This window comes from Solanum verrucosum, unplaced genomic scaffold (genome assembly GCF_900185275.1).
Source record: "Solanum verrucosum unplaced genomic scaffold, falcon-dt-bn FXZP01000112.1, whole genome shotgun sequence".
NCBI lineage: Eukaryota > Viridiplantae > Streptophyta > Magnoliopsida > Solanales > Solanaceae > Solanum > Solanum verrucosum.
Window position 1 is genome coordinate 963661 of NW_026020441.1, and position 26933 is coordinate 990593.

The 26933-nt window shown below is 32.8% G+C and overlaps 2 protein-coding genes and 1 non-coding gene across 4 annotated transcripts in view; 2 read left to right on the plus strand and 1 right to left on the minus strand.

Annotated features, from left to right (window-relative positions):
• LOC125808456 (ras-related protein RABH1e) overlaps positions 1-26933 on the minus strand; it is a 942753-nt gene that overhangs the window by 870857 nt on the left and 44963 nt on the right. The window lies entirely within an intron of this gene.
• On the plus strand, positions 13223-13313 carry TRNAY-GUA (transfer RNA tyrosine (anticodon GUA)). Its single transcript is given in 2 exon segments — positions 13223-13259; positions 13278-13313. It is a non-coding gene; the product is annotated as a tRNA-Tyr (tRNA).
• On the plus strand, positions 23952-25613 carry LOC125808360 (linamarin synthase 2-like). Its single transcript, XM_049488071.1, has 2 exons — positions 23952-24469; positions 24682-25613. Exons 1-2 carry the CDS (start codon positions 23965-23967, stop codon positions 25611-25613), a joined length of 1437 nt encoding a protein of 478 aa, XP_049344028.1. The 5' UTR covers positions 23952-23964.

Sequence of the window (26933 nt, forward strand, 5' to 3'; positions counted from 1 at the left end):
CTTGTGGGGAGCTTCTCTAACCGACAACCATTACTATGAGTCCAAGGGCGGACCCACGCTATGCCATGGGGTATCATCCGACACGACTTCGTCAAAAAAATTAATATTATATATATAAATCTGGAAAAAAACCAACACATTAGTAAAAATAATAAAAATGACACTCCTTGCACAATTGTGTTGCCTTGGCGCGTTGGTTTGACATGTGGCTGGAGTGTATTAATTCTCTCAACTTGCCAGATTCAAGTCTCATTAAGAGCTATTTTTATTTTTATTTTGGCTTTTTCAGTAATAAACATTTTTTTATTAATATAGTGTTGTTATATCAACTATTTATTATTAAGTATCGACACCGCTTACAGAAAATCCTACATACGCGTGGTATGAGCCTAGCAATGATACGACGTTTCGCAAGGTCTATACTTTGCCGGGGTGTATGATGATACTTTAACTATGGATCCATCTAATAGGCCTTCTCAAAGGTAGTGAGGAGTCGCACGAAGAATCAATGTTATCCTATCCTACGTTGGTTACGTAGTTTTATGGGACTTTTGAGTTATAATAGACTCTTACCCAATTCGGTGTTCGATACTACTCCCAAAATAATCAATATAGTTTATGCTCAATCACCCTTTACAAAGATAGGGACTATTACTTTACTTATTTGTCACTTTGATCAATCACCCTTTACAAAGAAAGGGACTATTACATTACTTTACCTTTCACTTTGCTCAATCGTCATTTACAAAGAAAGGGACTATTACATTACTGGAGCACTTTTCAAAAACATCAATCATACTCTTTCTTTTTCAACTATCAAATAGAACATATGAAAACATTCTTTTCAAGTATTCAATTCAAAACTTACACTTTTAAAACGTATGCTCATGAACTTAACTTTCAAATCCAAAATCAATATATGAGGAACTTTCATGCATTTTTTTTAAAACACAACTTTACCAACTCAATAGGGTTCATGTGATACTAAGCATGAACAACATTATAAGATTCACATGTAAAATAGGATCAAAACCTCAACTTGTTAAAGAATTGAATTCAAATATCAAGAACTATGAATAAATCCTTTAGATGTAATGATTTCTGACTGAATTGAGATGTAGGGCGTGAGGATGAATTGGTCTAACACTATGAATAGTCTTCCATATAGGGAAGAACAAAGTTCTTTAGCGAATTCGAAGAAACTTGAGGAATGCTTGAACCCTATCTTTTCTCCTCTTGGAACCTTGGTCTAATGTCTTGAAGTGTTAATGAACGAAAAAGAATTGATTAACACTTTCTAAGCCCTTAATTTGGTGTGAAACGACGTAGTTTAGTCTTAGAATAGGGTTAAAACGACGTAGTTTAAGTACCAAACGCATAGGGGAGTGTGAAACGACGTAGTTTAGTCTTAGAATAGGGTTAAAACGACGTAGTTTAAGTACCAAACGCATAGGGGAAAGACCAAACCGACCTCAACTTTTAAAACTAAAAAGGTGCCCAAAACGGCCAGTCTCACGGACCGTTTAATGTTTCACAGGCCTTTTAATGCATCACGGCTTGTCTAGTGGGTTGTCAAGTTGCCCTGCTCGACAAGGCTTCACTAAAATGGGCATAACTTTTTACTCCGGACTCAAAATTAGGCAAATTTGGTAGCGTTGAAAATATGACTCAAAGATTTTTAATTTGATAGGTTATGGGGCACCTAATTCATTTTGTGTTGAGAGATATGAACATTTAAAGTTGACGCAAAACTTAAAAGTTGATGAGTCCCTTTCACAGATGATTTCACGGTCTGTGTGAAGCTTCACGGACCGTCTAAGTGCACGTGATCCTTCCTGGGAGTTGGGTGCAACTTCACAGGCGCAGTGATGGGTCGTGGACCTCTTCACGACCCGCGAACCCCTCCGTGAAACTATTTTTTTCTCTTTTCCATTCCAAGTTCAAATTTCCGAGTGTTACAATTTTCACTTGATTATGTATTGTTTCACATTATATGGGTTTGATATCATACTACTCACCTTTTAGCTTTGTCACCATGAAGTGTGCAAGAGACTAAGGTTTGTTTCTGAAAAATAGCAATCAAGAAAAGAAAAATAGTGGCAAACAATGATATATATATTTTAATAATTTATGTAAGGGTTAAAACCTTTATAAAATCTTAGTAAAAAGATATAATCATTTAGTGGTTCTCCTCATGATTGTCAACTCAAAAGCTATACTTTGCTCTTGAATTGATGAAATACTTGTTGAAACTTCACCATGAATAAGCAAGAGTTAGCTAATGGGAACTTGCAGCTCACAACTAGGAGCCGAAGACTTCTTTGTATGCGGAAGACTTGCGGACCACCACTGAAGAGGAGAGTTTTTCTATGTATTTCCTCTTCCCTGGTCTTATGAAGACCCATTTATATAAGCGTGAGTTAGGGTTTTGGCCATATTTTAGTCTCCAAGTAATTTTAGAGGACATTGGTTTTAAGAACATGAGTTAGTCTCATCTTATCAACTTAATGGTCGGACTCAAATGTAATTTTGACTTTATTGAAGTCATATAATTTTAATTTAAATATTAATCAAACTTTATTAAGCAATAACTTGACTTGATAAACATATCATAAATTTAAGATTTAATCCGAAATTTAATATAGATTTATTGATAAAACTTCACTGTCTATAAATGCTCCCTACTTTGAGGTTTGTTGGGGTGCTCGACTTGTCGAATCTTTAGAAATAAGGCTTTTTTTTCAAATCTGTTTCAGCTTATTTCAAGATTCGTGGATCTCCATTTTTCTAGCTTTCTTCGTCCATTGACTCCTTCATCTTTCTTGTATGGTTCATGTAAGATTTCTCGTCTCTGTAATGTATTCACAATATTGTTCTTGAGACCCTCTGTGTTGTTGCATCTGTTTCCATTCTGAGATTTTGTCGAAGTAATTGAGAATAAGTTGTTTATGGCGATGTTTTCTTTGTTTTTTTTTTTTTTTAATGTACTCATGTTTGAAGCTGTTGATTTTTCCTTTACTAGGCTGGAATGTGATTGTTGAGTTCCTGTCACCATGTTCTATCTGTTTGTGTTTTCCTTTTGTTGAATCAATAAAAATAAGACTTGATGTATTCATGAAGTAATTTTTTTTTTCATAGTTGATTTCTGGCGAAACATTTGAAACTTCCATTAGAAATGACTTTGATGATTTGTTGAAGTTAACACATAGCACAATCTTTCTGGCATCATTCTCTAATTTGTAAGAGATTACTAGACTTTTGATCATTTGCCAATTTATTTTTCAGTTTGAAGTGTTTCCAGCTTATAAATGGAGAATTATTGTGTGGTAATTCTTTGTTGTTTAATAATTGTATTCGGGTCATCAACTATAAAATGACTGAATTTTGAGAGCAAGAATTGTATCTACAAACTTGATCTGGTGATATGAAGAGATAATATCTCAGATGGTCACTCAACTATGAATTCTTTGCTCAGAAAACCAGTCAACTTTGGTTATTAATTGAAAAGTCATCCAACTATGAGTTTTTTTCTCAGAAAATCACTCAACTGTGAGTTCTTTTCTCAGAAAGTCACTAAACTTTGATTTTTAACTCAAAAGTCACCTAACAATGATTGTTTTACTTACAAAGTCACTCAACTATGAGTGTCTTATTTACAAAGTCAATTAACCAATTTAATTGATTTTTCATTAAAATTTCATAATTTTTTTTACTTTTAACCAAAATTATAAGAAATAAAAAGATATTTTTTTTGCAAACATTTTGCTACTACCAAACTAATCACCACTCAAATTGGAAACAAGTTATATCATTTGGATTATCATATGATTTCCAAAGCAGATTAGCTTAAAGATCACAAGTCACAACAGAGTCGATCATTTCCTTATCTTGCTTCTTGGTTCCTTATTATTTTTTTCAAGAAAAAAAATTTAGATGCAAATCGAGTAGTTATTTTTGTATCATCACTTACTAAATTATATAAATGAATATCTTTTTATTTCTTAAAATTTTGGTTAAGTTTTTTTTTATGTTAATAAATATTAATGAAAAAATAAATTAAATTGGTTTAATGACTTTGTAAGTAAAATATTCATAGTTGAGTGACTTTGCAAGTAAAACACTCATAGTTAAGTGGCTTTTGAGTTAAAAATCAAAGTTTAGTGACTTTCTGAGAAAAGAACTCATACTTAAGTGACTTTCTGAGGAAAAAACTCATAGTTGAGTGACTTTTGAGTTAAAAATCAAAGTTGAGTGACTTTCTGAGAAAAAGAACTCATAGTTGAGTGACCATCTGAGATATTATCTCGTGATATGAAGCTCATGATTTCGGCACAAGTATTAGGTATTGCTTTTCTTGATGTTGGATGCTCTTACAATAGGTTCTCCTCTAAATTTGTTTGATCACTTGAACAAAGTATAAGGACTTCAAATCCTCCTTACAACTTGAACAAATTATAACGACTTCAAATCCTCCTTACATAAATCTAGCCCTTTTAGGTCGCTTTTCATACGTATATAGAAGATTTTCCAAATTTTGTCATATTTGATTTTAAAGAAAATTTTCCACAAATTGGTTTCAATGGAAATATACTATAATTTGGTTTCAACTATAGTTTTTTTTCCCCATACATATGTAGAAAGTTTTTCAAAACTTTCCATATTTGATTCCAATGAAATTTTTTCATAATTTAATTCCAATGGAAACTTATCATAATTTGTAGAAATAAAAAATTTCAAAACTTTTTATATTTGATTTCAATGAAATTTTTTATAGTTTGATTCCAATGAAAACTTTGTATATATTTATGCAAGTTTAAACTTAAATCTATCGTACCATGATATTTTCTTAATTAAAATTGAGCTTTCCTTTTTTTCTTTTCCCTTTTCATATAGTTAACATGGAATGTGAGAATTGATTAGATTCATTTTGATTTATAATGAGATTGATTAGAAGTCTAGAACCATCCCTAGAAATGTCTTATCCTAATTATTTATATTATCTCTCAAGTATGTAGCGCTAATCCAAAACCAAAATCTGATAGTCATTTTATTTTACAAAAGATTACATTTGAATCAACAATAATAATAATATATTCAATGAAATTCAATAAGTGTGATATTAAGAGAGTGTACACAGATTTTATCACTATCTCGTAAAAATAGAGACATTATTTTCGAAAGACCATCAGTTTGAGTACAACAAATCAAAATAAGTACGAAAAAAAATTAAAAGTGAAGAAAATATAGCAACTAATAAAGAGATAATAATAACAACAACAAAATAATGCAATAACAGAAGTATAAAAAAAATTAATATTAACAAAAAAATTGTGAGTTCTTTCAATAACAAATTATGTGTTAATTTTGTATATAGAAAAAAATGATTATTTATGATAAAACATACGATTTGTGAAAAAAATTATATATTATATTTTTCTCTTTGATATTTCTCGAACAAAAAACAAGTTTTTTTGTTTTCTTTCATTTCATTGGTTTGCTAAAATTCAGATTATTTGATTCATTTTAACTTTTTTATATTATCTTTCATCAAATTTTTAATAAGTCAGACCAACACTTTATCAAAAATAAAAATTAATAGTCGAAAAATATTGAATAAAATGAATATCAAATTCTTTTTCTTAAAATTTCTTCTTAGGATTTCAAGCACAACAAGCATATTAAAATGGAATATGTCATGTTATCAACTTCTTGTGTCAGGTTCTATAGTTCTAAGAGGGTGTTTGAATTGGCTTAAAAGTTGGTCAAATCTACTTTTAAGTCAGTTTTTTTATTTTTGGAAGTGTTTGACAAATATAAAAAATAACTTAAAGTATGAGAAAATCAACACACTGTGATGCTAAACAATTGAATTCCTCCATTGATGAATCTTGAGTTCATATGAGAAAGGAAGAAGAAGATTCTGAAAAAGCTACATGAAAAATTTGTTTCATTGAATGTGAAAAATTAAGAGAGTAACTATTACATGTGATTCTATACATAGATATACAATCTGAAAGCTAGATAACAAACTATACATATTCTGACTTCCTTGTAACTAACTCTAACTAGCTGTACTATAACAAACTTGTAACTAACTAACTTTGTGACTAGCTAACAGTAATAACTAACTTATATTCTCATCACCTCCCTAAAGTTGGAGGTAAGTGAGTTTACATGCAAGTTGTTCAATAGTGTAGTATGCTTTACTCCAGTCAAAGCCTTTGTAAAAATGTTTGCCAACTGTGAATCAGTAGAAATGTGGTGAAGTGTGATCAGGCCTTGTTGAAGTTTATCCCTAACAAAGTGGCAATCGATTTCTATATGTTTTGTCCTCTCATGGAAAACTGGATTCTTGGCAATGTGTACTGCAGCTTGACTGTCTTCCCTGTGTATTGGCAAGGGGCACTTCACAGATAATTCATTCAATAACCTTTCAAGCCATACCAGCTCACCTACTACTTGTCTCAGAGCCCTGTATTCTGCTTCTGCAGAGGATAAAGAAACTGTGGCTTATTTCTTAGACTTCCAACTGATAGGACTATCACCCATAAGTACTAGATAACCACTGACTGGCTTCCTTGAATCAGGACATGCAGCCCAATTTGAGTCACAATAGGCACTTGTAGTATGGTTAGGCTTGTTTGAAATGAAGATTCACATTGTAGGATCTTGTCTCAAGTATCTAAGGACATGATAACCAACTTTCAAGTGTGATTCTCTGGGAGTTTTCATGAATTGATTGAGTTGTTGCACACTATAAGATATCCATCCTACTATTTGTAAGAAAGTTAAGTTTCCCTATCAACTTCCTGTAATGGGTAGGATCTGACAATAGTTCCCTATCTGTGGCCTTTAACTTCTCAGTATAATCAAGTGGTGAGGTTGCAACTTTACAGTTAAAAGAATCAAACTCTTTCAAGAGGTCAGTGGTGAACTTCCTTTGTGAATAAGAACTCCATCAACCTGTACAATATTTCTAACCCCCAAGAAGTAGTGCAGTCTATCTAGATCCTTTATCTTGAACTGATCATGCAAAAAGGATTTCAAAGAGTTGATTTTCTCCAAATCAGTTCCAGTTATGATCATATCATCTACATATATGGCAACAAACACTAAAGAATCTCCCTTTCTCTTAAGAAATAATGAAGTCACTATCTGAATGTATGTATCATTTTAAACAAAAACTGCTGGCCAATTTGTCATATCATTGCCTATTAGCTTGTTTCAAACCATACAATGATTTCCTCAATCAGCACACCATATTTTGACTGTCCACTGCAAGACCTTGTGGTAATGTCATATACACTTCCTCATTCAAGTCACGATGAAGGAAGTCATTATTGACATCCAATTGATATAGATTTCATCCCCTCTTAACAGCTAAGGTTATGAGGGTCCTAATAGTGGTCATCTTAACCACAAGAGAATATGTCTCATTAAAGTCTATTCCAGCCTGTTGAGTGTACCCCTTAACCACTAGCCTTGCCTTGAACCTCTCCACTCTACCATCTGCCTTGTGTTTAATATTGTATACCCATTTACATCCAATAACATTCTTTCCTTTGGGTAGGGGAATAAGTATTATTTGCATACAATGCTTGAAATTCTTGTGCCATTGCCTTGTGCTAGGCAGGATGCAAGATTGCTTCTTCATATGAAGAAGTCTCACAGTCATGTGATATGTTTTCAATCAACAGCTGACTATCAGAACACAAAGTTGTGAAACAAACACTATCATGGCTGGATACAAAAGAGGTGAGGAAATGATGTGGACTAGAGGTACTTGTGGTGGAATGTAGGTTAGGAAGAATGTAATTATATTCTTTCAAGTAGGTCGGAGTATGAAGTGATCTAGTTGTTCTTCTAAGGGTAGGTATAATATCACAAGATGGAACAGGTGCATACAAGGATTGTGTGGTGGTTAATGTGTTGGTGGGTGGATGGATATCATGGCCTGCAGGTGAGGCTGTGCTTTCATCAGTATTGTTGATTTCTTGATTTGTAGTGATTGCATGTGATGTGTTAATGTCCAGTAATTCATTATTAGAAAACATGCTTGTTGAACTTGGAATGTAAGTAAAAGTGTTTGAGTGATGAACTAAAAGCTTTAAAACAGAAGGAAAACTAGAACCATCAGGAGCAAGTACAAAAGAAAACATAGACTCATGAAAAACAACATCTCTAGATATATGGACTCTCTTGGTAGCTAAATCTAAGACCTTGTATTCTTTTGTATTTAAGGGATATCCAACAAAAATATGTGGTGTTGCCCTTGGTTCAAACTTGTCCTTGTGAGTTTTCAAAGTAGTGGGAAAGCATACGCATCCAAAACTTCTAAGATGAGAGTATGTGGGTGGTGTATGGTATAGTAGTTCATAGGGAGTTTTATTTTGTAAAGGTTTGGAAGGCAATCTGTTGATGAGGTATGTGGTTGTTAGTACACACTCTCCCCAGTACCTCATGGGTAATTTAGACTAAAATAGGAGGGCTCTTGCTATCTCAAGGAGGTATTTGTGTTTTCTTTCAACTATGTCATTTTGATGGGGTGTATATGGACAATATTTTTGGTGTATTATTCCCTTTTCTTGGAAAAAATGAGTGGTCTCAGTAGAGGTGAATTCCAGACCATTATCAAACCAATAGTTTTCAATTTGGTCTAGAATTTGTTTTCCACAAGAGATATGAAAGCCTTAATTGTTTGTAGGGCATTACTTTTACACCTTAGTAGTTGTGTCCAAGTTGATCTAGTGAAGTCATCTACCATGATTAAGAAATAGTGATAACTATCAAGAGTAGGGATGTGGTATGGTCCCCATAGGTCAATGTGAAGCAGCTGAAAAATTCTACTAGTGGTGGTTGTGCTTTCTGGGAATGGCATTCTAGGTTGTCTAGCCATAGGGCATATGGCACAAGTGAAGGGTTGTTTGGTGGAGAAGTGAATAGGTATAGTGGGAATGCTCTTCATTTTTACAAAGGATAGATAACTAGTCTAGCATGCCATAAAAGTTCATCTGTATGAGAGTTATCAGATTTAACAACAAAAGAAGAACAATCAGTAATATGGTATGAAGAAGAATAAAGTTTAGGACAACCATCTTTATTATCAATAGAAAAACATTTTACAGTAGATGGTGTTGAAACTTCATTACACTTGACTAAAGAAGGAACAAAAGTACAATGACTGGAAAAGACATGAGGTCTTTTCCTCCTAGTGGAAAATGAACAACAGTTGTGGCACTTTGAACATAGGAAATATAGACCATTCTTGGATCTACCAAGTTCTAGAGAGCTATTCAGAGAAGGCCCCTACAGTAAATAAGAAATGTTGTTAAAACTCACCACACTTTTGAGTTGAAATGCTAGACAATGAATTGATAATAGATTAAATTTGAAACTAGGAACAAAAAGCATTTTCTGTAGAGTTAAAACTGGACTTAAACAGATATCACCGATCTCAGTCACTTTGACTTTGTAACCATTGGGTAGACTGATAAGGAAAGGATATGGCAATGGTCTAATGTTTGTGAGCGTATTTTTATTGTAGGTCATATGATGTGATGCTCCTGAGTCTATGATCCAAGAGTCAGCAGTTAATTTTACACATCTACAAGAAAAATCACCTATCTCAGTAATAGAAGAATAACAAGCAAGCATAGGTTCACAACTCCACTTAACATGTTGTCTGAGTTAGTAGTTCCATGTCCAACTTGCAGGGATCCCAAAAGATTGAGCAGTTGTTCATACTAATTTTTGGACAAGTTCAATGGCATTTGTTTCCTCAACTCAGGTTCCTCTTCACATTGGCTCCTATCATTCTCAAAGGTGCACATATTTGCTGCAGAAACAACACTTTTCCCTTTGGAAAACTTTGAGTTGGATAGATATCCATGAAGCTTGTAGCACCTTTCTCTTGTGTGACCTGTTCTCCTGCAGAAGTCACAAAACAAAGAGCTCGTGATGGTGCTAGAATTACCTCTAAACACATTTGTGTTGTTCAAATTTCTAGATATTCATGTGCTGCCTTTAGAAGAACTGTAGTTTGTTCTGGGGCCTACCTTAGATCATGTACTACTGGCAAAAGCATTGAGGGAGGTTAAGTCTAAGGCTGTGTGGTTATAGGGTCTTACTTCCCTTTGTTTTTCCTCTTGAGATAATATGGCAAAAGCGTGTGCCATACTAGGCAGGGTACTCATCATGAGAATGTTTTCTCTGATGACAGTGCATTTCATTCCATCCCATCAAAAAATGTACGAGTCTTCTATCCTATTCAGCCTTTACCAACTTAGGGCCCGTTTGGCCATAGATTTTCCAAGTAAAACTTGGGAAAAAAATTGGCAAATATTGTTTGTCCATACACTTTCTTATTATTTGGCAATTCTTTTTGGCAAATAACCCAAATTCCCAAATACTAGTTTTTTCTAGTATTTGGGCCAAATCTCATTATTTGGAAAGTTTTAAATTTCTAAATTCAACACCAAACTTTTGTCTTTTACAAAAACACTCTATTTATTAACACCAACCAACTCAATTAACTCTCCATCTGCCAACTAACTCAATTAATAAACTTTTCTATTATAAAGAGCATAGATGTATGAATTTTCTCTAGATTGATCTTGCTTGAATTGATCTGTATGAATTTGTTCTCTTGTCTAGGTTTTAAGAGTTATGAATGATAAGAATCTTTTCTCCTTGTGTTTTATTTTATCATTCGACTGGTGCAACGTACGTCTTTCATTTTTAGTTAAAGATATACTTTCAGATTTTGTGCACTCTAAAAAAAATTAAGTTATGCATATGATGTGTTCATGTTGATGTTGTATTGTAGAAACGCAAAAAAATAAATAAATCACGTGGTTCAGCTGTTGATAAATGGACCGATGAAGAAACATCTATCCTTATAAGTGTCTTGCATGATGATGCGAGCAAGTCTAGATTTAAAGGTTATGCCATCAGTGGTCCACGATTGATAGAAGTTAGGAATGAGTTTTTTGAGAAAATTAAAAATCGAGATAAGTTTGATGATGAAAGTTTGAACTCAATGAATTTTTACGTGAACACCAAAATAGTGATGGAATATTCAGTGAATATGAAAGTGACGATATGGTTGTTGATGAAAATGACGAATAATCGGCTCAGGGTAACATCGCTTCATCTTCTCGATCATCTGATTTGCAAATGCAAGCTCATCGAGAAGAGATTGTTCATAAAATGTGGGAAGATTATATTAAATAATAGTTTGAACTCTTCTGGAAGAGAAGGCAGAGGTGCTTCAGTGATTGCGATATTTATTTCCTTCTGTTTTCTTCTTCTTTTTCAAATTCATATTAGTTGTATTTTCATTATCATGATCTGTACTAGTCTCTTTTAACAATGCGAATATTTACTGTAATGATGCTTGTTGATTTGTTGCGGAAGTCATGAATCTTGCTACGTGACATTTCTATTTTGTTATGTAATACAAATTTATTGTTAGTTTTGATAGTTCTAAAAACTTATGGGTATAAATCATATTTCTTAAAAAAAAATGAAATATGTTTCCCAAATATTATGGCCAAACACATGGTGAAATTTCACCCAAATCTTCACCCAAATAATATTTGCCAAAAATATTTGGAAATCTATGGCCAAACGCTAGCTTAATCTTACCACCGCAAGTGCACACACAACTGCATTGAGAGCTTACATCAACAGTGCTCATCTCTTCCCAAAGTTTCTTCATCTTTGTATAGTATCCAGTAACATCCAAGGTCCCTTGGACAAGATCATTTATCTCCTTTTGAAGCTGGTACAACTTACAACCATTGATCTGATCATACCTTTCTTCCAATTCTACCCACAATTCCTGTGCATGATTAACATATTGTAGACTATCTCTTAGATCTGGTGACAAGGAATTCCAAATCCAAGAGGTTACCATATCATCACATCTCTCCTACTGCTGGAAGCTTGGATCATTTGGATTGGATTTTGCAAGTTTCCCATTGATAAAGCCTGTTTTGCTCTTAATAGATAAAGCCCTAAGAACAACTCTCTTCCAGGATCTATAACCAGTACCATCGAAAACTCCATGTAATAGAGATGAACCTGCATTCTCAAAAGGGTGTTGATAGAAAGGACTAGGAATATCCATCCTAACAGTGGATGTAGAACCACTTGAAATTGGATCAACTTGTTGATCAACCATATTGAGATGAGATCATGGAGAACCAGAAAGAAGAAACAGATTCAATTGAGAAACAACAATTGAAACTCAAAAATTGAAACAAAGAAACGAAAAAAGAATTAAATTCACAATGTAACTCTTCAAGAATTGAAGCTCACAGACTGTTGTGGTTGCGGAAAGAAAGAAGGATCTAAGCCCTGTGCTCTGATACCATGAGAAAATCAACACACTGTGATGCTAAACAATTGAATTCCTCCATTGATGAACCTTGAGTTCATATGAGAAAGGAAGAAGAAGATTCTGGAAAAGCTACATGAAACATATGTTTCATTGAATGTGAAAAATTAAGAGAGTAACTATTACATGAGATTCTATATATAGATATACAAATTGAAAGCTAGCTAACAAACTATACAAATTCTGACTTCCCTGTAACTAATTCTAACTAACTGTACTATAACAAACTTGTAACTAACTAACTTTGTGACTAGCTAACAGTAATAACTAACTTATATTCTCATCAAAATAAGTCAAAAAGGACTTTAAATTAGTTTGGAAATGTTTGGCAAGGTTAAAAATAACTTAAAATAAATTTAAAATGACTTAAAATAAGTTAAAACTAAAAGTAGGTCTCCCCCAACTTTTTATTTTTTGACTTAAAAATCATTTAAGTTTGACTTTTTATTTTTGACTTAAAAGCTACTTTTTAAGTCAATCCAAACGGGCTCTAACTCTTATTTTTATTTAAATTTTACTTCTAGAATTATATTAACAATTTCTATAATAATTATCTCGGTGAAGGGATATTTTTTAACGTTGAAACTAATGAAATCTTACCTAAAACAACTACTTTGGAAAACAATATTAGAAGAAATCAATTATAAATTTTTTAGAAAATATTTCATAGATGACAGTGCATAAGATGTCTATTATTTATTATATTAAGTTGAAAGGAGAGCTTATTTTTTAACTTTACTTAAAACATCATATGCTTATGTTTTAGAAAGAAAATAAAACAGTTTTGTTGATTAATTATGCTTGCCATGATTTAGTCATCATCCGACCTTAGCTCAGTTGGTAGAGCGGAGGACTGTAGTTGGTGATGCCTTCAGCCATCCTTAGGTCGCTGGTTCGAATCCGGCAGGTCGGATTTTTATCTTCTTTTTTCATTTTCCCATTGTTTGGTTAACTTTTGAGTAGGGGTGGGCGTTAGGTTCAGTTTTCGGTTTTAGAAAAGTGTTCACCATATACAAACCAAACTAATTCGGTTTAGTTAGGTCTTTTTAAATTGATATTTCGGTGTGAATGAAAATTAAAATGATGACAAAATTAAAATATAATATACTTAAAAATTTAAAAGCATGTTAAGGAATATTGTGTCTCGCCATGTAACACTTATTTGCTAACTAAAAAACTATATTTATCTTTGTCAAGAACATTGTGCATCCAACTATTTCTTGAGAAAAACAAGGACGAAGACAAATTCTTTTACATAACGTACATTGATAAAAATACGTTTTGGTTCTTCTTGGGATTAATATTTGAAGTTAACTATTGAATTGTACATTTTTTGCTACTTTGATTTGTTCATGAATGATTTAATTATTAGTTGACTCTTTATTTTTAATTAAGAGAATGCCCATAAATAACACCGAAGTTCTGAGACCCTTACACCGAACACCGAACCGAAGAACCGAACTTTTGAAAAAATAACACTAACACCAAACCGAAAGACCAAAGAATTGAAACCGAAGAACCGAATTAGTTCGGTTCGGTTCAATTTTTTGATTTTTCGGTATTTATGTCCACCCCTACTTTTGAGTGATCCTTGTATATTATTAGTAGTTTAGTTGATTGATTATCTAAATTTTTATTTTATTAGTGAACATTCGATTTCACTATATAATTCTCTCCCTCATTTCTCCTTTCACTTTCCAATTTATTTGATTAAAGATATAATTAATTCGAAGATAAAATTTATAAGTCAAATTTAATGTTATACTCCCTCTGTTCCTAATTACTTGTCCACTTTTTCATTTTTAGTTGTCCCTAATTACTTGTCCATTTTGACAAATCAAGAAAGGACAAAATATTTTTACATATTATACCCTCAATTAATTACTTTGAAAAAGGCAGAACTTCTTGAAAATCTTAAGTTTTTAAAATAGTAAACTCACTATGTCAATAATTATTTTCTTAATAGGTGTGTTTATTCAAAAATTGACAAGTAATTAAGGACAGAGGAAGTATTTTTATCCCACCTAGGAGGTAGGATACATTAGTCCTAACTCCTATGATTAGAACCTCAGCCTATAACTCTGAAATAAATTTAACTGGGAATCGAATGCAAGACATGCTAAAATCATATTCGGAGTACAAGCTCCCTTTTTTTGTCTTTTTCTTTTTTTCTATTGTGATCACATGCATAATTTCCTACTCAGCATTGATGTTTTTCATTTTATGTTTACACATAAAAGAATGTGGAAACACTATTTCTTGTCTTGTTTTGATTTCTTAGTTGATATTTAATATTCCTATTAGGAGCTAAATTAAATTTGAATTTGTAATATGTTGTTTCACATTCTCTAGCAAAGGCGATGAGCTCGGAATGGAGTATAGCTCCCTTTCTTTTTCATCAAATTATGAATTTATTGTAAGATTAAATACTTTGGTACACATCAGGATCTTGAGTACGATAATCTTACATAGAGATCGTTAGGGGCACATACCTGATGCAAAAGACATCACAGAGAAAAGCGGAAGCGTTAGTCGTAAATTGATTTCTACCTCCTAGTCCTAGCTTTATGTTACCACATCCGTCAGCGATGGAATTAATGTACAGAATATGTGGTAATCCTAATGGATGAAGGACTAACTAATAGAGGTTATGACTTAATCTGATACGTCCATCAAATAACCAATGTACGGACGAGATCTATTATTCATTAAATATTATTTCTTGTATTACTTGGGTCACAAGTAAACTTGGGCCACAAGTAAACTTTGGCCATAAGTAAGAATTATTCTTACATTCTCCCACTTGTCCCAATGACCATATACATTAATATTTCATAAACATTAGTTGTGCCAACAATAAATCTCTTTTGTAATGTCCATCATACATACCACAATATAACAAACTACTAATGCGAGTTATGGCGATTGTACATAAATTTTAAGATACATACTTCCTTCCATATACTACTACATTAGCAACTTATCATACTACTCATAGAGACTTATCTTGTAATATCTCAAAACTAGGGGTGTACATAGGTCGGTTTGGTTTGGTTTTTCATTAAAAAAACCGAAATCAATTATGTCGGTTTATTAAATCTAAAAATCAAATCAAATCACGCAAAGTTGGTTTTTTGGGTTTCGATTTTAGTCGGTTCTTTCAAATTTTTTCGGTTTTTAACAACTATACGGTGTTTGAAAAAGAGATCAAATATGTTTTCACTTACCTGTGTGATAAGCTAAACTTAAGAAATGTTAAATTAATAGAAATTTTCATAAAGAAGGTAAAATTCACATGTGTACAAATTTTTTTTTCTTTGAAATATCAACGTTCATTATGTTAAATTAATAAGATAATTAAAGTATACAGTCAAACTGAATACAAAACGAAATATTTACAAAGTAAATTGTTAACTTCGAATTTGAAAAACTATAACAATATAATTATAACTTCGGATCTTAATACAAAATAAAATATTTACAAATTTTACAAGCCAAAATTTGAAATAAAATATATAAACATTGAAAACTATAAACTAACTAAAAAAATATTAGCAAAGTAGATTATAAATAATATTTTTTATCTATAAATAAAATAAAATTGTATATATATATATATATACACACACACACACATACATACATACATTATGTCGGTTTGGTTTGGGTTCGATTTGACTTTTTTTCTTTTAATACCAAACCAAATCAAGAGTGGTCGGTTTTTTTTTTCAACCGCCAAACCAAACCACAAATCATTTTTTTTCCCGGTTTGATTTGGTTTGTCGGTTCAGTTTGACTTTACGGTTTGACTTATACACCCCTACTCAAAACAATAATGTATACACCATTATGAGAAATAAGAGATTCATTAATGTCTATCAGAAACACATAGTTGAGTTCAGAGTGTAAAAACATCATAAATATATCAGTCATAAGTACAACCAAGACCCATTCTTTGAACATGTTCTTTAAATGTCTTTGGTTGTAAGCCCTTTGTTAACAGATCTGCAATCATAAGTTCAGTTCTAATATTTTTAAGTAACACTCTTTGTCTCTGAACTTCTTCCTTGACAGTAAAGTACTTTAATTCCATATGTTTGGCACGTTTGGAGTACTTATCATTATTGGAGAAGAATATTGTTGTAGTATTATCACAATAAATTTTCAGCTGTTTGGTAATAGTGTCAATAACCTCAAGTCCTGAAATAAAATTCCGCAGCCATAATGCATGAATTATGGCTTCATAACATGCCACAAATTCTGCTTCCATTGTGGATGTAGCAATGACAGATTGTTTAACACTCTTCCACGATATTGTTCCTTTAGCTAATAGGAACAAGTATCCGAAGGTGGACTTTCTAGTGTCAACTCATCCAGCAAAATTTGAATCTGAGTATCCAATAAATCTCCTATAGATGAGCATGTAATCCTTCGTACCTTGTAGGTACCACAAGACTTTCTTTGCAGCTTTTCAGTGGTCAATTCTAGGATTACTTTGATATCTTCCTAGAATTCGGACCGCAAAACTAATATTCGATCATGTGCAAGTTTGAACATACATCAAACTTCCAACAATAGAAGAGTAAGGAATTGATTCCATTTCCTTTCGTTCTACATCATTCTTTGGGCATTGCATGAGATTAAATTTGCCCCCTTTTTGAATAGGAACTATTCCTGTTGAACAATTTTTCATGTTAAATCTCTCTAGAACTCTTTCGATATAGCCTTTTTGAGACAATCTCAATAATCATTGTGATCTATCACGAAATATTTATATCCCTATCACATAGGATGACTCACCCATATTTTTCATTTCAAAGTTCATAGAGAGATAGTCTTTCATCTCACGCAATATGCCCGAATCATTAGCACCAAGTAAAATGTCATCAACATACATGAATAAAAATATAAAATTACTCCCACTGATCTTTTTGTATATACACTGATCAATGGTAATCTCATTAAATCCAAAAGATGTTATGGTATCATTAAACTTTATATACCATTATCGTGAGGCTTGTTTGAGTCCATATATTGACTTCTTTAGTTACACACCATTTGATATTTTCCTTTAATTTTGAAACTCTCTGGTTGGTCCATATAAACATCCTTCTCGAGGTCTCCATTAAGAAAGACAGTTTTCACATCCATTTGGTGTAACTCTAAATCATAATGAGCTACCAAAGCCAAAACAATTCTTAATGGGTCTTTCTTTGAGACCGGTGAAAAGGTCTCTTTATAATCAATACATCCTTTTTTAGTGTATTCCTTGGCAACAAGTCTGACTTTATATCGTTCAATATTACCATTAGAATCGCGTTTGGTCTTGAAGACCCATTTACACCCGATTCTTTTAGAACTTTCTAGTAATTGAACGCGATCCCAAACTTTGTTGTATTCCATGGATTTTAACTCTTCATTCATGGCATCAATCCATTTATCAGACTCAGTGTTTTCTATGTCCTATGAAAATCAAAACCGGATCTTTATTAATTCCAATATCAAAATCCGACTCTTGCAAATAAATCACATAATCATCTTAAATGGATGATTTTCTTTCTCTTTGAGATTTTCTTAATGGCATTGTTTGTGGTTCATTTGCATCAGATACTTGTGAGTTAGTTCCTTCTTGAAGTGTTTCACTCAAATGTTGTTTAACAATGTTAAAATGTTCTTCAACAAGAGGAACAACATTTATTATCGGTGTGGAAGTAGGTACATTCATGGGCAATGGAATATTTATTCTTACCTCATTAATTTCCATAATTTGTCGTTCAACCCTCCCACTAACTTCACCATTCTCAATGAATTTTGCATTACTCATTTCAACAATTCTTGAATTGTGATTTGGATAGTAAAGCCTATACCCTTTAGATTTCTCTGGATAACCAATAAAGTAACCACTTACCGTTCAAGAATCTAATTTCTTTTCATACGGATTATAAATTCTAGCTTCCGCTTGACAACCCCAAACATACAGGTATCTTAAACTAGGCTTCCTTCCGATCCATAGTTTAAAAGGGGTCTTTGTGTAACATCCCACCTTAGAAAGATCTTGATTTAAAAAAGAATTAATTTGGAAAGAGTCAAATGAAAAAAAATTGGCAAGTTATGCTAAGTTATGAGTTTTGGGTCAATTTCAAACGACCATAACTTTCAGTACATAATGAGTTAGGTGGCCCATAAATGGTCAAATGAAAGGTCTTGGAATCCTCTTTCCAACGCCACCGAGTTTGCTAAGTTTCGAATTCAGATGAGGGAGATATGGACATTTGAAATTTGTCTGTCCAGTTAAGGAAAGCTACCCGAATTAGTGAGGGGTATTTTGGTCTTTTTCTTACCCCATCAGCTTATAACGAAATTAGTAAATATTTTGGGGTCAAATCTGATTTGGGTCAGTTTTACAAATCCCAAATATGCTTAGGGTTTTGAAAATAGTTCAAGAAAAGGAGAAAAGTTCAACGCGTTCATCAAGATTCATAAGATTTGTCGAGGAATTTTGCTAAATTAAGGTATGCAAGCTTTCATAGTGTTGGGTTTGTTCACCCACATGCAAATCATGATTTACATATTCATATTTTGTCCCTAAGATTGAGTATATTTGAGTTCTTGATGAATTCTTGATAAGTTTCTTGAAGTTTGAGTTGCGTTCTTTGATAATGAAGTTCTTGTTGGGTTCTTGGGGTGAGAATTACGAATCAGTTGAGTAATTTGATTGTTTATTGTATGGGTTTCGTTGAGATTGTTCTGGATTAAAAGAATTCGAGAGTTTTAACCTTAGAATTTCAGTGGGTATGAGTTGAATCGAGTTTGGGAGAAAAAGAAAAGATAGGACAGAAATTAGGTGCCAGCTCCACATCGCGGACTTGGTCCCTCAGAGAATTTCCTCTCTCTCCGCGTCGCGCGGACTCCACCGTCTCAAAAATTATTTTGCGACCAAATAAATTAAATCATCTTCGTGTCGCGCCTTTTCTCCCCAGATAGTATTTTCGCTTGTTTCTTATTTATCAACTATCTAAACCCCACTTATTCATTAAGAAGTCTTTCATAACACAAATCATGACTCTTGAATTCATAATTCAAATTCAAGATAGAGTTAAGAGTCAAGTTTGAGAGAGTCTTCCGAGTCTATTTAAGAAGTCTTTTACAATTTTTTAAAACTTGTTTTAAGTCTTGAGTTCTTGAGTATGAGGATAAGTAAAGTTGAGTTCATTTTTCAAAATGAATATATGGGAACTAAGTATTTCCAAGAGTAAATGTTTTCACATTTTTTTAAAAAAAAAGAGGAAATTATGATTTCCAAAGGAGTTCATGAGCAATTTTGAGTACTATCTCTTTTAAGAGAAATATTTTGAGTAATAATCTCAAACCAGAGAAAGAATTATGTTTTTAAACATATGAGCTAAGTTATATTTTGGGAGTAGTATTGAACACTGATATGTGGACGAGTTCAGATAACTCAAAATCCTCAAACCATGTAGCTAACGTGGGTAGAAAGGGTCATACTTTTTAGATGATTTCTTATTGCTTTTTAATCATAGCTTATTGGATCAAATTAGTGAGTAGGTCCTATACCCCAGCAAAGTATTATCATTTCTGGCAGCGTGGGCGAGATGTTGTATCATCACATAACTCATAGTGATCGTTGCCAGTTAAAGAATCTCCCACGCAGAGTTTATTTTGTATTCTTATATACAAACAAAGTTTATTTTGTATTTTTACATACAAAATGGGTTATATTGTATTTTTCAATACATTGAGTTGTTATCTACTGTTTTAAAATCTTTTCTTTATATTGCATCTTTATCACTGCTTATTATTGAATTGAATTGAGTAAGTTTGAGTATCCTTAAGGTTGAGTTAAGTTGAGACGAGGTAAGTGTTTCTTCAGTTCCAGTTCAAGCTTATGTCTTGTTTTAGACTTCCCTTTGCATGCTCGTACATTCCATGTATTGATGTCATTTGGCCTGCATCTTTTATGATGTAGATACATGTAACCAGGATCATCAACCAGCGCTTCGTTGATCCAGTCGAGTTCCAGATTTGTTTAGTGTGCCTCCTTGCTTCTGGAGGATCCCTTCTTTATTTTTATTTTCCAGTATTTCAGTTGTTAGGATGATCGGGAGTCTTGTCCCAACATCCCTTATAGTCTTATAGGCTTCATAGATAGATAGACAATATTAGTTCATGAGTCTTTTTCATTTCCAGTGTTAAATGTTTAAAGACTTGAGTTGCCACTTTTGGCCAGTGAATGTTTTATTTCTAAAATGTTCTGAGTTTACTTTTTGACAGTTGAGTAAAGTTACTTTTAAAAGTTCTTTTATTTCTAAGTAAGTCTTCCGCTGAGAGTTAAGTCAGGTCAAGGGTTCGCTTGGGGCCAGCAATGGTTCTCAAGTGCCGATCATGTCCAGGGTGTAGGCTCGGGGTGTGACATTTTGAAACTGCTTTACTAGGAATCCTGTTCAATAAATATACATCGATTTAAAGATTTGGGTAATGTGAAACTACTCATCATACTCCTAACCATATCCATAAGTGTTCGGTTACGCCTTTCTACAACACCATTGTTGAGGTGTTCCTGGCATAGTATACTATGCACATATGCCATGTTCTTCGAGGAATTTCACAAATGGACCTTGACATTGTCCTAATTCGTTATATTTTCCATAATATTCACCACATCTATCTGATAATGATTTTCACTTTCCTATCTAATTGTCTTTCAACCTCATTAACGTACACTTTGAGAACGTCCGCTGCTTGAGATTTTTCTTTCAACAAATAGACAAATTCATAACGTGAAAAATCATCGATAAAGGTGATAAAATATTTTTCTCCACCAAAAAATGAAACATCAAAGGGTCGCAAATATCAGTGTGTATAATTTCAAAAAGCTCAGTGCTCATTGTGGCACCTTTCTTGATATGTTTGGTTTGCATTACTTTAATGCAATCCAAATATTTATCAATTCACTCAACTTTAAATGATGAAAGACCTTGAAATTAAGTTCATTAATTACAAGGAAATAACGAGCAGAACCACTATGAGATAAAAAAAAAAACCAATTCTCAAAAAGGTTGCCGCCTCCATATAACCCTATTTTCAATTCTTTTACTTCGTTAATTTAACCAATTAACGATCAAAGTTTCTATGAAACATTCAAATTAAATCGTTCAAAAAAAAAAAACTATGACAGTTCATAACAATCTTCACATATCGCACGATTTTTGGGCTTCAAATTATGAACCATAAATATAATTTCATATATACATATCACGTAAATACTATCTATAAAGATGCAAGATATACGAAGATTATCCGTTCAAAAATTCAGGCTCGAATGTCACTTGTAAGATTAAATACTTTAATACACAGTAAATTGATTTCTACCTCCTTGTCCTAGCTTTATGTTATCACAGCCGTCAGTGATGGAATTAATGTAGAGAATATGTAGTAACCCTAATGGGGGAAGGGAGGATCAATTTATAGAGGTTAAGACTTAATCTGGTACGTCTATCAAGTAACCAATGTATGGACGAAATCTATTCTTCGTTAAATATTATTTATGATATAACTTGGGTCACAAGTAAATTTGGGCCACAAGTAAAAATTATTCTTACATTTATATAATAAACTTCTAAAATGTCGAACTTATACTTTCGTTTGGATTAGTTGAAAAGTATGTGATATATATTAAGCACTTGGAAATATTCCAATAAGTATATATCATAGGAATATTCTAGTAAAAGTCTCGAAGAGCGATTAAGGATGCTTGATGCCATATAATATAGTAATCTTATTATAGGCCATAACTTTCTTACAATATTACTATTTGTTTTACGTGACGTGAACTTCCCAACTTGTATAATTAGGACAAGGAGGGATATATTGGAATTAGTTTCAAGGATTCCTCTAAGAATGCGCACAAAGGAGGAATCTATTGGAATATTACTCATTAATACATGGAATATAGGAACATGTAAGCCACACTTTAGTCAACTTGATGGAAAGTCTAACACAGAAAATATAATTGAGAGTTGTGATGGGATGTGATACAAATTTTTTTATTTTTTAATGAGAGATTTAAATTTAATTTTTTAAAATAAAAAAAAAACTTGATTAGAAGTGTTTTCCCTTTTAATAGACCTTATTTAGGGGAAATTCAAATTAATTAAGATTCCAAAGAAAAGTACATATATCAGGATCAAAAACTAAAAATGAAAATATAAAGGATAATTATAACATGTTAGATAATTTTAGAGATATGATCAAGAAAAGTGGATATTGTTGGAATACTCAGGTAGGTAAAGCCATACTCAGGAAAAGTAAGTTTGTGAGTTCGAGTCATGGAGAAAGCACAAAGGTAGGGGCTCCTAGGGAGGGGTATAATGAAGAAAAGTAAGATAAAGTTTACTTTAAAGCATTACTATAAAAATAAACTATAGAGTATAAAACAATGGCTAAATAATTATATTTTTTGTCTTAATTTATGTGATACATTTTCTTATAGTCTATTCTCGGAGAAAGTCTCTTTTTCCTATTTGACAACTATTTAATGACATCTCCATTTTATTCTTGTTAACATAATACTTTATTGTGAAGAAAAGTCAACAAAAAATAAACAAAAAAGTGACTTTAATAAGAACAATTTGATAAACACAATAAAGTCTTCTTTTATTCTTTAAATTTCGTGTTCAATCAAACGATACGAGATAAATTAAAACAAAGGGAGTAAAAAATATGAGATATAAACAAATGAAGGTACACTATAACAAAAATAACTTTTAGCGACAATAAATAGACACATTAATAAAGAGTACTAAAGTCTTTACCGGCATTAGTTAAGTGTCATTAGATCCAATGTCGCTAAAGGCTTTAAGGACATATACAAAGAGTGCTAATTGGCCCTAAAAATACATATTTAGCAGCAATTGAATTATTGCCGTTAAAGATCATTTTTAATGTAGTGGTAGAAATAGGGTGTCTACTCGTGTCAAATTCATCAAAGAAGAGGACATATAGTGTCATCCTCCTCGGGCTATTGTTAAAGATCGTAAATATTTATTAAAAGTCAACAACTCCTTATAAACATATTAGGTGGGAGGCAAATCAATATGCGAATTTTCTGACAAATGAAGTTTACAAACATGAAAAAGATTTGCTAATTTGGGAATAAATGCGCTCAAGAAAACTGTCTCCTCTCTTGACAGACTAAAATCATGCAACTTATAAAAGATTTTGAGTATGAAAAGAAAGAAATAATATATTTATCGAGAAAAGGGTATTTTTTTTCCCAGTAAGTAACTAATAAAAAATATATTTTGGGATCAAATTATTGACGGCAAATACATTTTTAGAACAAATTCTTAACTGATGATAACATTTTTATTCAATTTCAAGGACATTTCAAGGGCAACCATAGACATCATTTTAGCTACTATATAATATATATATATATATATATATATATATATATATATATATATATATATAAGCCAAGAAAACAGAAACTTGTGTATAGTTAGTTAGTGAACAAAAGAAAAATAGGAAGAAATAATCTAAGAATGGGTTCAATTAATGAAGCAACAAAGCCTCATGCTGTTCTTCTCCCTTATCCATCACAAGGACATGTTACACCCATGATGTCACTAGCAAAACTTCTTCATTCAAGAGGCTTTCATATAACATTTGTGAACACTGAATTCAACCACAAACGTCTAATTCAATCCAAAGGTGTTGATTCAGTGAAAGGTTTGCTTGATTTCAAATTCGCGACCATCCCAGATGGAATGCCACCATCAGATGAGAACGCGACTCAGGATATAACATTGCTTTGTGATACTCGAAAGACCTGTTTAGTTCCGTTTAAAAAGCTTCTTACTAAGCTCAATTCTGGTGAGGTACCACCAGTTAGCTGTGTAATTTCAGATGGAGTTATGACGTTTGGCATTAAGGCTGCTCAAGATCTGGGCATTCCGGATGTTACTTTCTGGACTGCTTCTGTTTGTGCCTTCGTTGGATATTTGCATTATCGTCAACTTATCAAACGAGGAATTTTCCCATTCAAAAGTAAGTGAACTTAATTACGCAGTGTTTAATTTGATGTATTAAAAGTAATATGCATTGCATAATTTCTAAGTATATTACTTTGTTTACAAGAATACCCCTCACATAATACAATATCAGGTGTACCAAACAAAGTATTACTAGTACATAAAGCTAATGGTGCATTATTTTCTCTTGATAAATAATGCACACTTATCTTCTTTTATTTTACACAGATGATAACTACCTCATAGATGGCACTCTTGACACACCAATAGATTGGATTCCTGGCATGAAGGATGTTAAACTCAAAGATCTTCCCAGCTTCCTTAGAACTACTGATCCTAATGATATAATGTTCGATTTCATGGGAGAGGAAGCTCAAAATTGCCTCAAAGCATCTGCTATAATGTTCAACACATTTGAGGAATTCGAGCACGAATTGTTACAAACTATAGTCTCAAATTTCAATTTCTCTAATATTTACTCGATAGGGCCACTCGGCCCCTTGCTGAGAAAACATGTCCCTCATCATAGCCAAGTTCTATCGCTCAACTCAAGCTTATGGAAACCGGACACTACAATCTTTGAATGGTTAGATAACAGAGAAATTGACTCTGTTTTGTATGTTAACTATGGAAGTGTGACAACAATGACCAATGATCATTTCTTGGAATTCGCGTGGGGTCTTGCCAATAGCAAGCAACAATTTTTATGGATAATTCGTCAAGATATTATCAAGGGTGAGTCAGCCACATTGTCGGAGGAATTTCTTGAGGAGATTAAGGATAGGGGTATATTGGTGAATTGGTGTGCACAAGAACAAGTGCTACGCCACCCGGCTGTGGGTGCATTCTTGACTCATTGTGGATGGAACTCAATGATGGAAACCATATCTGAAGGTGTATCGGTCATTTGTTGGCCTTTCTTCTCTGATCAACAAACAAATTGCCACTACTCGTGTGAAAAATGGGGGATCGGGATGGAAATTAATCATGATGTGAAACGAGAAGAAGTGGTGAAACTCGTGAGTGAGATGATGGAAGGGGAAAAGGGGAAGGAGATGAGGTCCAAGGCCAGAGAATGGAAGATGAAAGCTGAAGAAGCCACTGATGTTGGAGGATCATCTTTCCAAGGATTTCTCAAGTTAGTTAAAGCAATGTTGTGAACTAGTAAATGATACATAGTTCATAATCGGAATTATGCTATTCACGGTTGTTTTATTTATTTATTTGCTGAATGGAAATGTTATTTTATAGTATGAAGTTTCGTATTTCGGTTATAGATTGTAAACTAAAAAAAAAATCATCCATAAACTTACTCCATGAGTACTTTGTAACATCACCATCTTCAACAAAACAAAAAATACATAAGAATCACTCAGTATTTATGAGGAAACTTACTATATTTTGCAGGACCTAATAATTTATTCTGGATTCACTTATTAGTGAAACAAGTTGCCTAATATGTTCCAACGAAACAGGAACACAATGTTTTTACATGGTAAACACTCGGCTCAAAAGGTGTAAAAAATCACGACCCCTGCTCTTACGGGATTTAACTCCAACTTCACTAAATCACTAAGCCTCAACAATTTAAGATTACAAACTCCGTAACTTAAGGAACTAACTCTAATTCCTAAACTTCAAGTTATGGATTCAGATTACAACTCTTGCAATCCTAGGAACTAACTCTAATTTCTAAACTTTAAGTTATGAATTCAGATTACAACTCTTGCAATCCTAGGAACCAACTCTAAATCCTAAACTTCAACAAAGACCTCCCAAAGTATGTGTTCCCAACTTTTCGAGTTATTCCAACTTGAAGACAACACTCCTAATTCAATTTGTAACTCATTGAACTAAGATTACATCAAGAATCAATCACAAAGAAAAAATCTTAACACATAAACTCTGCAAAAAAGACTAGGCTCTTCGATGTGATCCTTCAATCCGCTAGTAGTACTTGCGAAGTTAAATTTCTCAATTGTTCTTTTTCCTCGATAAGTGCACAAGTATTATGAATGACTTTGCTTCTATTTAAGCACAACAATTCAGAGAGTCATTCTTCAATTCAAACTCCTTATTGACTTGAACTCTCTTGACTTAGAGTTCTAATTCAAGTGAGACTCCTTCTTCAATTTAAACTCCTTGCCTCTTTAGACACCTTAACACTATCAACATATCTTTATTCGTGAGGTTGGGAATATGAAGTGTGAGAGTGGTGAAATCCTTCACGTATTCTCGTATATTGCATGTCTACTTCAACTCCCTAAGATTGTGTTTTTCCTCATAGATGATGTTGTTGGGAAAAAATGTCTTCTTGAACTCTTCTCGGAACTGCTCCCAAGTGTTGATGGTGTAAAGTCCCTTCCCTATCTTGGACTCTTTGCGTCTCCACCATAGCATGTCCATCTCTGAGAGGTACAATACAACATTGTTGATCTTGTTCTCATCACTCTTTACCCTGTTACACTTAAAGATTCTCT

Excerpts from the sequence above, each read along its gene's own strand:
- LOC125808360 (XM_049488071.1), top strand. The coding sequence starts at position 23,965 with ATGGGTTCAATTAATGAAGCAACAAAGCCTCATGCTGTTCTTCTCCCT. Across the intron at positions 24,470-24,681 it reads AGGAATTTTCCCATTCAAAA|ATGATAACTACCTCATAGAT; the intron begins GTAAGTGAACTT and ends TATTTTACACAG.